At 37.8% G+C, this 12,784-nt stretch overlaps 1 protein-coding gene across 1 annotated transcript; it reads left to right on the forward strand.

The window, feature by feature from the left end:
• The first annotated feature begins 2,865 nt into the window (after positions 1-2,865).
• LOC145978142 (uncharacterized) lies at positions 2,866-8,549 on the forward strand. The gene is made up of 4 exons (XM_083110582.1): positions 2,866-3,000; positions 4,961-5,034; positions 7,139-7,214; positions 8,461-8,549. Exons 1-4 carry the CDS (start codon positions 2,866-2,868, stop codon positions 8,485-8,487), a joined length of 312 nt encoding a protein of 103 aa, XP_082966708.1. The 3' UTR covers positions 8,488-8,549.
• Positions 8,550-12,784: the final 4,235 nt, after the last annotated feature.

Below are 12,784 nucleotides of genomic sequence, written 5' to 3' on the forward strand. Positions count from 1 at the left end.
CAGAGCGAAGCAGTACACGGTGCTGCGAAGGCTGGTCACTGCAGTCACTTCCCCCTCCACACAATCCCGTTCCCTCTCACGTGCTCATTGGTCGAGCCATTTCGAGTCACTACCTGCGCAGAGACTTGCTTTCGTTCACTCGCTCCCTGCAGAGATTCTCTGGACAGAATAGAAGTAACATTCTCTTTGGAATTCATCCTCCATCCTGTATATCTTATTATTTGTGTCTTTATTGGGCAAGAACGGGGCAAACTGACACCCTAAGCACAATTCTCAAAATAACTCCGAAACCTTTTTATTGAAAAATGAATATAATGGTTGTCATACAATGCACGCACATTCAGTAAACACATAATAAGGAATATCTGTCTCAAAATTGTCCGATCAATCACATGGTATTGCAGTGTCCGTTTGTTCCGCATGTTCGGGGCACACGGACATGTGATCGGGGCAAACGAACATTAGATGATTTAGGAATTATCATCACAACAGTATTTTCATTCGCGACACACTTTACTTGGAACAAGAGTGAACATTGTTTACCAGCTATCTATATATAGATACCTCGACAGGGTCGTAGTTTTTTATTGTTAACACATATATTGCACCGTAAGTACTCTTGCACGTCTTCTTCTTCCATAAAAAGGCGGGAAAATGGCGGCTTTCTTTGTGTCGGCTTCCTCTGAAGATAAAAGCATTGTGCCCAACAAAGACCGGAATTTTTGTTCCACTATAATAGTGCCAATACTGCAGTTGAACCTCAATTTGGAAATAGTTTGCTGCGATCATTTCCATGTGTATGTTGACAATGTCCTGTACTTTGTTGTCCAGGGGCGGAGGGGCATTTTTCTTCACCCCGCCGCATCTATATAGTATACACTCAATGTGCATAAATTTTATATAGTCCGAATCTATGGTTCATTCCACGTATAACGGTACTTCATCCGTCCGTCTAGGGCAATTAGCCTCCGAGCTAGAGTCACCTAAATGAAACTCTGCATTTTGCTAAAAATTGACCCGGTCCCAGCGTACTTACCTGGCAAAATAGGCTCGGTAAACAAAAGGTTAAGCACTACATCCAGTTTTGACACTGCTTGTATACACATCTTCGCGCACAAGGCACACATCGTTCGTGGAGTGTTTATCCTGCTTTTATTTTTTGTTTCTCTTCGATTTTCATATTTTAGTTTTATTTTTGCCCTAAGGCAAGCAATGAAGAAAGGGCCCATTAATAGTATGTGTGAATCTCCAGATTTTCGTTTCCTGGTGCAAGTGCCAGAAGTTGATGGCAATTGGCTTTTAGCTCCTCATAACTCCTTCGGGATGACACATCATCTTCTTTCCCTGTTGGTTCTGATGACAGCTGATCTTGAAAATGCACTTCGTATATAGTTTTAGGAAAAAAATACTTGAGCAGGAGTTGTGAATTAAACAGATGTATCACACACACATTAATCCCATTTACTACACACATTAAACCCCTCAGTGGCTGCAAGATTCCATACTGCAACAAAAATGATACCATTTTATTGATAACTTTCCCCGTATTTCCTTCTTTAATAAATGAGCAAATATTTTGCAATAAAGACATTGCAATAATTAGATGGTTATTTTTTTTGCTTGCAGCAAATTGCACTCAAAACAGACGTCTACAGTGTTTGAAGGGCAACATATAGGCCTCCCCGATGGCGCAGTAGTAGTGTCGTCGCTTTGTAATCAAGGGGTCCCGGGTTCGATAGCCGGTGGAGGCACGTAGTGGTTCGTATCCCACTTTAAACTGTAGGTCCAGTCCCGATTAGCCTTTCAATGCATAAAGTGGACTTAAAACAACAATCAATCAAAGACAACATATTCCGTTGTGGTAGCACTGACAGAGACTATTCCAGACACGTAAATCAGCGACAGCGAAAAACCAGGCAAGTCCCGGCCTGCTCGGAAGCTCAGTGGTAGAGCAATGGCACGGTATGTCAGAGACCCGGGTTCGAGTCCTGGTCGAGCCTGCATTTTTTGCTAGAAAAATGTCTCCGTAGCATAGATATGTTTCCTTTTTTCTAAATTAATTACCCGTTCTCATTATAAAACCCAAATTTCTGCGAGCTTTGCTTAAAGTGCGAGCAATGTGTTGTTGGAATGTTAACTTTTGGTGAAAAGTGACCCCTAGGTCAGTAACGATATTCTCACTTTGTACTAACACATTAGAAATAGTGTATGAATGTTGAATAGGGTGTCTGTGGGCGAATGATACAAGTTTACATTTCTTTAAGTTCAGGGTGACTTGATTAATTTCACACCACTGAAGCAAGTCATCCAGCTCTTCTTGTAATATTGTACAGTCATCAGCGTATAGGATATTTTTATATATTTAACATCGTCAATGTTTCAGATTTTGTGAGTAGCTTTGCCAAATAATTTATATAAAAATTAAGTAAAGCAACGGACCAAGATTTTGGCAAGGTGGCATTGTGTTTGCATCTTTTCTATATCCCTGCCTCCCCGATGGCGTAGTGTTAACATCGTCGCCTTGTAATCAAGGAGCCCCGGGTTCGATACCCGGTGGAGGCACATTGCACAGTGGTTCTGATCACCTTTTAAACTGTAGCTCCAATCCCGATTAGCCTTGCTGTGCATAAAGTCGACTTAAAACTCCAACTCAATCAATCAATCAATTTTCTATATCCCATTGGAGGCAGGGTGCCATGGGAGTGAACCGGTGTGCACATCTGCTACTGTTATTGAAGGAAAACTCACTATCTATTAGATTTAGACCTATGTTCAATTCAATATTGAGAAGAAAACTGTCAAAAATCATAATTATACGAGACCTGAATGTTTATTAGGCGATTGTTGTTGTGAAGTTTCGTTTCCATGGCTTCCATTGGCTGGTTCACTGGTGTTCTTCTAGCAGTATCAGTTCTGCTACACCAGCGCCAGTCGCTTGGAGTTCGTCTTGTGTTGAGTTTGTGGTCCTTACAAGGACCGAATGGCTCCTTGCAAGGAAGGGTAAGGAACGTGGAGTCTTGCAGCAGAAACGCAAGTTTACAGTTTCGTGCATTTTTGTATATCATTTAAACGTATTGCCAAAATGCATCTTTGATGCAAGTGAGTTTTTCTTTCTATGTCGAGCAATACTTTACTGATGCGTTTTTGATTCACCTTCCTGGATCCTTCTCGATGATGCTACCTAAACATTCGAGATACAGACTTCTTGCATTTTCTATGAAACTGAAGGTAAAAAAAAAAAAAGGTAAAATGTTCCCCTGTGCATAGCACCACGCCATGAAGGCGTATAGGGGGTGTGGGGGTAACGCGGCATATACTTTTCTGTGTGTGCTTATATAGTACGAGTGTAAGTCAAAAGGTAAATGCACTCAATTTATTTTATTTTTCACAGCAACAATAGAAAACTTACAATGACATAATTTTACCACATAGTCACCCTGCACTTCAATACACTTAGTCCAACGTTCCACAAGCTTTCCGATACCCTGAGAAAAAAAAGGTTTGAGCAGCAAGCCACGTATGCACCGCTTCCTTCACCTGTTGACAGGTGGTAATCTGACGGGCGAGATCGGGACTGTATGAAGGATGCTCCAACACCTCGAAACCCAGATTCTGAAGAGTTTGAGCGCTGTGGGCGGCGGTATGGGGACGTGCGTTTCATGCAACAAAAGAACGCCTTCCGACAATCGACCTCGTCATTTGTTTCGAATTACAGGTTTCAACTTGTTGGAAATCCACTCAATCAAACACAGTAACGAAGGAGTATCGCTACAAGTATCAATTTCTTAGCTCCACTCACTTGTAGTACCCTGGGACGCTTTCAATGTTGTCATCAGTAGTGGATGTGGCCGGACGACCTGCTCTTTCCTCGTCCTTCACGCTTGTTCGACCGCTTTTGAACTTTTCAATCCACTGGTAAACACTTCGCCGCGGTAAAACATTGTCTTTTATGGATTTCAGTTCTTGGTACACCTTCAGACTACAAAAAACGGATTACGGAAAGCTGTTCTTCTGTGGTGCACACGGACAATGGCGCAGCCATGTTTACTTCGCAACAGTGCAGAGCGAATTGAAGTGATGACGCTGTAACCTGTCACGTGCGAAGACAATGGTGCCATATATCGGCTTGGAAGCCTAGAAAGCTATACAGCCAACCTACAGACGAAAAGGAAAAAGTGCATTTACTTTTCGACTTACCCTCGTATTTTAATTACACTATGTATCTTTGAATTTATTAAAGCAGCTGCTTTCTATTTTGCAAAAGTTATACACTAATAAAATTATATCGAAAAAAGGTAAGAATTGTGTAAGAACATAAGTAGCTATACCCCACTACAGCTTTTTCATTGCTTAAATGTAGTGTCATTTACACATCATAGGGCTAGGATTTTTATGACCTAAAATCACCAAAATATGCTAAATGAAATATGCTCTTATGACCTAAAGTTTACAAAATATGCACTATAATTTGAAAAATATGCCCTTACAACTGGACTGTTTCAAACATCAATATCTAAATGCTGAGATATTTTCATATACGTACTATTTTTTGTTCACTTTATGGGCCCTGAGTTGCAATGCACAATGAATACTTTCTCTAAATTTTCAAATAAAAATGAAAAAAAAAATTGTTACAGTCCAACGAAAAAAGAGAACTTTCGAGTAAACATGGGAGTAAGAACGAATCCACTTCGAAAATGACTGTATATTTCTTGAAAATGCAAAAATCTGCTGAATATAACCGAAAATCCATCAAAATATGCTCTATCACGTAGAAATGGCCAAATATGCCAAAATATGCCCTTAAGGAGCACCTTAATTTTATTAGTTTCTTCATAATATGAATTTCTATATGTTTGGGGAACACATCACGCTTACCAAAACAAAAATATGCTAAGTCATAAAAATGCTGGCCCTACATCAGTAACAAATTACAGTTGTGTATTTTGCGTTCTTGCAGGTACGATCTCTGCAAACATCTGGCGGGAAAACACCGTTTACGACAGAGGTATGCAGTGGAGAGACGCCATTAAGGTAAGTTCTGGTTCTGTATATTAAAAACTTGAATCATTTATCGGTAAAGTTATAACTAAATGCAACATAGCTTGAATACACATATATTTTATCTAGTGTCAAAACTATGCGCTATATACTTTATTATTACAATGCTATTTTCTAAGAAGTAAATTTACTGTTCGATAGGTTTCTGGTCTTACTAGAGGTAAGAGTGACGTTAGCTCTCAAAAGCTACCTCAAACTTACCTAACTGATATTCCGAGAGAGAATCACTTCTCAATTCTAAATATTTTAGAAGAAATAAAATTGGAAGTTGCAAAGGTAGAAATCAGAAATCAAGGATAAGAGAGTGACACGTGGGTGATATTGCAATTCACATAGCATTCTCAGTCTTCAAGAAAGTAATTTTGTGTGCACTGGTAGACAAGAGATGCAAAGTCACTTTATGTATGTTCAGATAGACTAATCGGGGCTACAACTATAGTTTAAAGCGGGAATAGAACCACTATGTTAGAACCATCGTCGCGATTAGTGAATGCGTCGAAATAGCGACGCTAAATAACGAAAATAGGTCGGAACTCGAACCCAAGTCTGTTTTATTATTATTTCAGATAAAAATATTGATTACTCTTTTTTTAAAAAATAAACTATTAGTCCCAAATATCATCAGGCAATTCAAAATTATCATTGCTTTCACAGAGATTCTTGATGTTTTCCGTTATTTCACACTTAACTTGCTATATTACAACAATGAAACATTGACTACATCCATTGACGGATTCCCTTTTTATACCATTGTTATAACTGTATCTTAAATCAAACCAAAAATAAATGTCTGACAGGGGCGGATCCAGGATTCAGTTTGGGGGGGCACCAATTTCCAAAAGTGTACACATAAATACTAATGAAGATTACAGTATTACTTTAAATTAAAGTTTACCATGGTGAAACAAGTTTCTTATACTTTAATATTTCTTTAAGTACCAATTCCAGTCATCTGTACATGTGGCCAAGTTATTAAGAAGAAATATATTTAAAAAATGCATTGTAAAAAAGAACAGTATATTAAAAATAGCGTATTCCTCGCTAACACAGAAACGCACAAGTTACAGAAGTATTTTCATATTATAAACAGTCTGTTTTACTTCATTTCTTAATTATTTTTGGCTTTATAATTAGTTTAATGTAGCACCTGAGTCCTTTTCAGTCACATGCATGATACATGATAAAGCTGCTAGTAATTTGGACACCAGTTTAACTTTTCAATCGTCAAATAATTGGAACTTGCTAAAGACATTTACCTCACCCTACAAATACTGACTTCTCACTCACAACAATGAACCTCAGTTAGGAAATATTTTCAAATACGTGCAAAGAAATGTAACACCTAACGCACAGGGGTACTCGTACTTACGTAAGACATTGTCTTAAAAAGCAGACAAGAACTTTTCTTCTACATTCAGCTGTTTCTTAAAAATAAATAAATAACGTAGACCGTTGCATTGTTTGAGAACATTGTTGAATAAGTGGGAGCTTGGTTCTGATGGCACCACCTGCATATAGTGTTGGGTAGGATAATGCGCTTTAAACATTACTTTCATGCCGTTTGATTCTTTCATGATGGAACAAAGAACAGGGAGAAACTTTACAAACGATTTATGAAAGAAACATAGTCGATGTTCGAGAGGCACCAACTTTCAACGATGCACGTGGACACCAACTTTCAACGATGCACAGGGGCACCAACTTCAAATGATGTTCGGCACTCAGCAATTTTTAACGATACACATACTTAATAAGAATTTTTTTTATTAATTTTGTAAATTACATATTACGAGTATAACTTGCTCTAGCATTTTGGGGGGGACACGTGCCCCTGTGCCCACCCTCTGGATCCACCACTGATCTCTGATGAAGGCAGCGTGCGTTGTCCTGAAACGTCACAATGAAAAACTGTGTTTTCATGCTTGTAATAACCGAGAGTACAAGAGAAATAATGAAAATAAAATGGAGAGAAGTTTAAAATACTCATCAAATTAGAATTATCTCTGAGACAGAGAGTTTTGTTAATCTAGTATTAACATTTAGCAGTTAGATGAACAAATTTCAACTGTTTTTGCAGGTACGATCTCCATAAGGATTCCAGAGGAGAACACGTGCGGTACGAAGCAGGTATGCAGTGGGGAGATACCAGTAAGGTAATTACTAGAACCATATAATAATGCCAATAATCAAAATTTAATTGTCGGTAACAACTCGTTTGAATCAGTTTCCAAATTCCAGTACTTAGGAGTAATACTATCAAATAAAAATGATATTAAGGAGAAGATAAAAAGCAGGCTTATTTCAGGAAATGCGTGTTACTTTTCTCTTCATAAACTTTTATCTTGTAGTATAATATGTAAGAAACTGAAAGTTAAATACATTAATTTTGCTTGTAGTATTAGCCTATATGGATGCGAAACTTGTTTCCTTACATTGAAAGAGGAACGAACATAAATTAAGAATATTTGAAAATAATATCCTTAGAAATATATTTGGATCTAAAAGGGATGAGGAGACAGGTGAGTGGAGAAGCTTGCATAATTTAGAAGTACTTAATTTGTATTCATCTCCAGATACTATTAGAATGATTAAGTGAAGAATGTTTAGGTGGGCAGGCCATGTGGCACGAACGGTACAGGAAAGAAGAGTTTACAGGATTCTTGTTGGAAAACGTGATGATAAGAGACCTGTAGGAAGGTCAGGACGAAGATGGGGGGGGGGGGGGAACGTTGAGATGGACCTAAAGGAAATCGGTAAGGATGGAAAAGATTGGATTGATCTTGCCCAGGAGAGGGACAGATGGAAGGTTTGTGTTGCTGCATCCATAAACCTTCGGGTTTGAGAAGGCTAGAGTTAGTTAGTTAAAGTGATCATGACTAACTCGGAATTGCTAGAGTTTTTGAACTGGAATTTCCGCGGCCAGTGCTGTTAGTGACACGGGAATTCAGAAAAGCGAAGTAAAATAAACCAAATCAGTAAATCAACAAAGTAAGGCAATTTCCGCAGACAGTTCCAAATAAACTAAAAAGGGAAGACCTATATTAAAATAATATTTATGAAAACAATTCTGCATTTTTAATATTTTTTAATAAATGAACTTTTAGTCGTTTCTATTGGCTTACTACATTTTCTTTCTCAATGTTTTCAGACTAATTCAGTTTTACTTATGGTATTATGCTGAACTCGATTTCCGCTACATTATCAAAATAATAAGCCTTTTTATAATTTGAAATAAAGGATGCCAATTTCCAATAGGGGTTGGGGTAGATTGGCCCGTTCAACCCCTCCTCCTCCAAGAACTAGGTATAAGGACACTAGATAAGAATATTCCTTTGAAAAGCAATATTTTATCATGTAGCAGAGAAATCATTTATTATTTCTCATTTCTCCTTGTTACAGGTACGATCTTCACAAATATTCCAGTAGAAACCGAATATGGTTCACGTGCGGTACGACAGAGCTATGCTGTGGAGATATACCAATAAGGTAGGCTCTCGCATGGTGTGCTCAAAACCACTTTTGTATACCCTAACCTGAGATATTCCCCAGTATCTGTCTGCAAACTTAATACAGTGCGTTCGTTTTGGGTCTGGGCCGAGATAACGCGTGAACAACTTTCAAGAACTCTTATAACACAGGTTAGTACCCGTTATGCAATATAAATATAATTGTCTACATGCTAAGGATATGTGCATAAATAAGCGAGACGTTACGGGACGAAAATGCCGGCATCTGCGCCATGTCACGCGCTATCTCGGCCCAAAGCCAAAACGAACGCACTGTATCTTATAAAGCTAATACACTTAAATGAATACAGAGATTTTTAAGTACAGACTCGCACCTCTCAGGACACGGAATTCGATTGCTTGAGCTTCCTATATTGTCCTATATACAGTTCCCAAAATAATGTTTACACTCTTTGAACGTTAATTACAGAGAAACTATTAAGTGTGACTTGACTGGACTTTTTGCATTTGAAGCTGCAATGTGTATGTTGAGCTTGTGTGAGAGCATACAGGCCTTCTTTTGTTTTCAGTCCCGTCACAGCTTGCCAAGCGGTAGTCATTAGAGTTCACAAAATGACAGAGGTGAGATATTTTTCTTTCGAGATACGTAAGAAGAGTCGAATATCCATCCAGATATCCTGATTTAACACAGTTAAATTACTGCCTGTGGGGAAATGTGATTAATGCTGTGTACGCCACAAAGCCAGAGACACTGAATGACGTGGGCAGTAGCGAAGCAACGAGTTAGAATAATACTAATGACTAGGGTGCGGAATTTTGCCTATTTGCCTTTTTTATTCCTTTGTAGTAAAACATAGGCTTTAATGTTTAAAGTTAGTTTCATGATATCTATAGTCCGAAAATGCATGTTTATAATGTCTATACATGCCTGTCTTGAAGGTTAGTGCCTATTTCGCTTAATCGTGCCAAAAATCGCTATTCTGCAATTGTTGCATACTTCAGCTTTCTTTACGTGCCTTTGGATTTCCCTACATTGAAGGATGTAATCAATTATGAGATCCATACTTTAATAAATAATAAAATAATAATAATACGTTAATGATAATTTTATAATTAGGCGTAACCAAACTTTTTCGAGGGGGTAAACTCACCTCCTTGGGATGTCCCGTTTATGGGTAAAAATATTATGGTCACCCTACTTTTAAGTGCCTATTTTAATCATTTTCGTGCCTATTTGAGAGGTTTTTAGTGCCTATAAATCCTCACCCTACTACTGACTCAGTCGGGAAAGTGATCGTGTTCAGCTCCCAGATGCTAGGCGAGCATTGCTCGAATACTTAACGCACCCCAAGTAATATGCCCTAAATGATGATTGTTATGTGTGGAAGCATTCTCTATGCAGCACATTTGCTATGGTCGATTCTAAACTCTTTCCAAAAATGGAGGACATTTACTGATTTCTAAAAAATCCGCCCGGACGCCGGACAGACACCTAAAAAGGAGGACATGTCCGGATAAAAGAGGACGTCTGGTCACCCTAGCTGTGCGCCCCTACCTTTATTTTTTTAAAAAACTTTTTCACGCCTACAGGTATATTAGGTATATACAAATATGAAAATACATTCACGTAATTCGAATCAATGGAAAAACTAGTACGGAAGGTTAAGACAACAGACAAACTGTAAAAAATTGCATACTATAATTATCCTATGAAAATTCACTGTTGCTACAAAAATTACGATATTGTTAAATGTCCATTACCAGTCCTCTGAGTTTTTTTGATGGAAGCAAATTCATTTGCTAGTTTGGTCAAGTCCAGTTTTCGAGCCGGATCGCTTTCGATGTTTAACATCGCCAGTCATTGTGCTTTTCAAGTAATTTTTGATCATTTTTAGCTTGGTTTTTCTCTCAGCTGATGAAGACATCACAGGTAGGGCCAAATACAGCATATAAGCAGTACTTATGTCAGGAATGCTACTAGCCAGAATATTGATTTGTATCAAGAGGAATTCTGCAACTTTGCTGATGTTCGACTGTTTCATCTTTTGATTTCATTTGGTACTACATCCCGAAAACAAACTACTTCTGTAACTACAGTGCAAGATGAATTTTCTTCATATTTATCCCAGAAATTAGTAGCGGATTCCATTGTTTGTCGTTTTTTCCCCGTTAGGGCAGTGGGGCTTGAAAAGGTGAAGCTTTCTTTGATTTGTTTCAAACTCTGGAATCTACTGTTTACTTGATTTACTAGAATATCTAAAGCAGGGTAGAAAAGCACAATTTTCTTGCCTGTCGACTTGAACTATTCATCTAATGAAGGATTTCTTCTAATCTGGGATTTTAATTTCTACTTTCCTAGTGATTAACATTTTCTGTTTGCAGTTGTAAAAATAAAATATGTTTGGTTGAAAATATATTTTAACTTCGAAAGGAAAAATTTTGTTAACTAGCGATCTTTCTTAATTTATCATTCTTACTGCGCCCCCGAAACCCATGCGCCCCCCCGCACGGCGGGGGTTGCGGGGGTGTTATTTACGCCCCTGGGCGTGGGAAACGCTTGCCTTCCCGCAGAAACAGTATCTGCTGTTTATCTGTTCAGATTGTACATAAAGTATTACTGCCAATGGTGGTCACTTTGAACATCTATAACTTTAAGGTACGTGACACCAAAAAAAATGTTCGTGCTTGTTGTTGTTAATGTTCCTGTTATTCACTTTCAAAAAGTGTAAACACAATTTTGGGACACACTGTATTTCTGTAGGAGAATACTACAATATTATTCCGTTGCAGAATATCGTAGCTGATGTCATCCCCTGATCTCGCACACACACACACTTCTCTCACCCGTGTCTGACTTCTATGATCTGATCATACTCTGCCTTGTTTGTTCACTTCCAATGCACATTTCAACCAGGTTCAACTCAGCAGTGATCGGACAGTTCCCCAAGAAAACTTTTATCAACGTTTTCATTATTTTCATGTATTGAGATTCATACCTGCAGACATTCCACGCTACTTACAAAACGCATCTGAAAATGCATCATTTGTCTTTTTATTTCTTTTTCCTGCTAACAACTCAATTTCCTCTTTCTATTTTAAGAACAGCAAACTTTCGAAGATACTCACCGCTCTGATTTTGAACTCTTATCTTTCTCCTGACCTTCAAAAATATTCTGCAATATTGTCTAAAAAGTCACTCCCGAATGAAATCAGAGCTACCATAACCATATATAGGAACTCCTGCTATTTTGGTCTTCCTCTCTGGATCCTATTTCCATTTCCACCTCTTTTATTTATTCCTAAATTTCTTATGATTTTGTTTTTCTTTCTTCTATCTTCCCTCGTTTTACACTTGTATTGCCAGGCATCTGTTATTGTTTGTGTAGATACGAAAATAACTATCACACAAACATGAATAGATTGAAGTGTACTAATAGCTGGCACAGACACAAATTAAAATGTTTTAAAATCAACACGACAAGGTAGATCCTCAACATATTAGATATTCAAGAAAAGTAATTACACTTTGGTAATAGTTTCCTTGCTGTTTACTTATGCTGTTCTTTCCATGTTTACCCATTCCTAGCTTAGGTATTTAACATGCATCACTTCTCATGTCGCACTTCTAAACACCTGTTCTCTTTCCCCTGATATTTACTTCTTCTCATCCTCTAGCTTTGGTATTTCTCCCATTTTTTTCTAATTCTAAGCCTAGATCTTCAAAATGACACACTTTTGATACTTCACCTCTCAACTTGAATTCCTTTCTGCCATTTACTTGTTCCAATCTTGCTATCTTTCGTATCGTTCTATTTTCTCCAATACTGAACTTTCATTTTAAAATGAAAACCATTCTTGATGTTACCTACATTCTATATACAACCTAAATATTATTTTCTTTCTCTGTCGTTTACTTCTTGCAATCACTGCCATTTCTTCATATTCTCTCATCCTGAGGTCAGATATTCCAAACAACCAGCATTTGTAATAATTCTTCACCTTTCATTGTGAATTCTTTTCCTCTGTCATTCACTTCTTATAATCACCATTCTCTTGGCATTATTCCAGTCTTCTTTTATTCTAAGTTTAGACATTTAAAATTGTGAACACTTTTCATGCCTCAACTGCGAACGTGAATATTTCCTTTGTCCTCCCTTCTTACAATCACTACTAACTTTGGCATTCTCCATAACTTTTCTAATTACGAAGTTAGATGTCTAAAATCACCGATACTTTTGATGTCTCACTTCTCAGCT

The sequence above is a fragment of the Lepisma saccharinum genome, chromosome 24, assembly GCF_977018435.1.
Source record: "Lepisma saccharinum chromosome 24, izLepSacc3.1, whole genome shotgun sequence".
NCBI classification, from domain to species: domain Eukaryota; kingdom Metazoa; phylum Arthropoda; class Insecta; order Zygentoma; family Lepismatidae; genus Lepisma; species Lepisma saccharinum.

Excerpts from the sequence above, each read along its gene's own strand:
- LOC145978142 (XM_083110582.1), top strand. The coding sequence starts at position 2,866 with ATGGCTTCCATTGGCTGGTTCACTGGTGTTCTTCTAGCAGTATCAGTT. Across the intron at positions 3,001-4,960 it reads ATGGCTCCTTGCAAGGAAGG|GTACGATCTCTGCAAACATC; the intron begins GTAAGGAACGTG and ends GCGTTCTTGCAG. Across the intron at positions 5,035-7,138 it reads AGTGGAGAGACGCCATTAAG|GTACGATCTCCATAAGGATT; the intron begins GTAAGTTCTGGT and ends CTGTTTTTGCAG.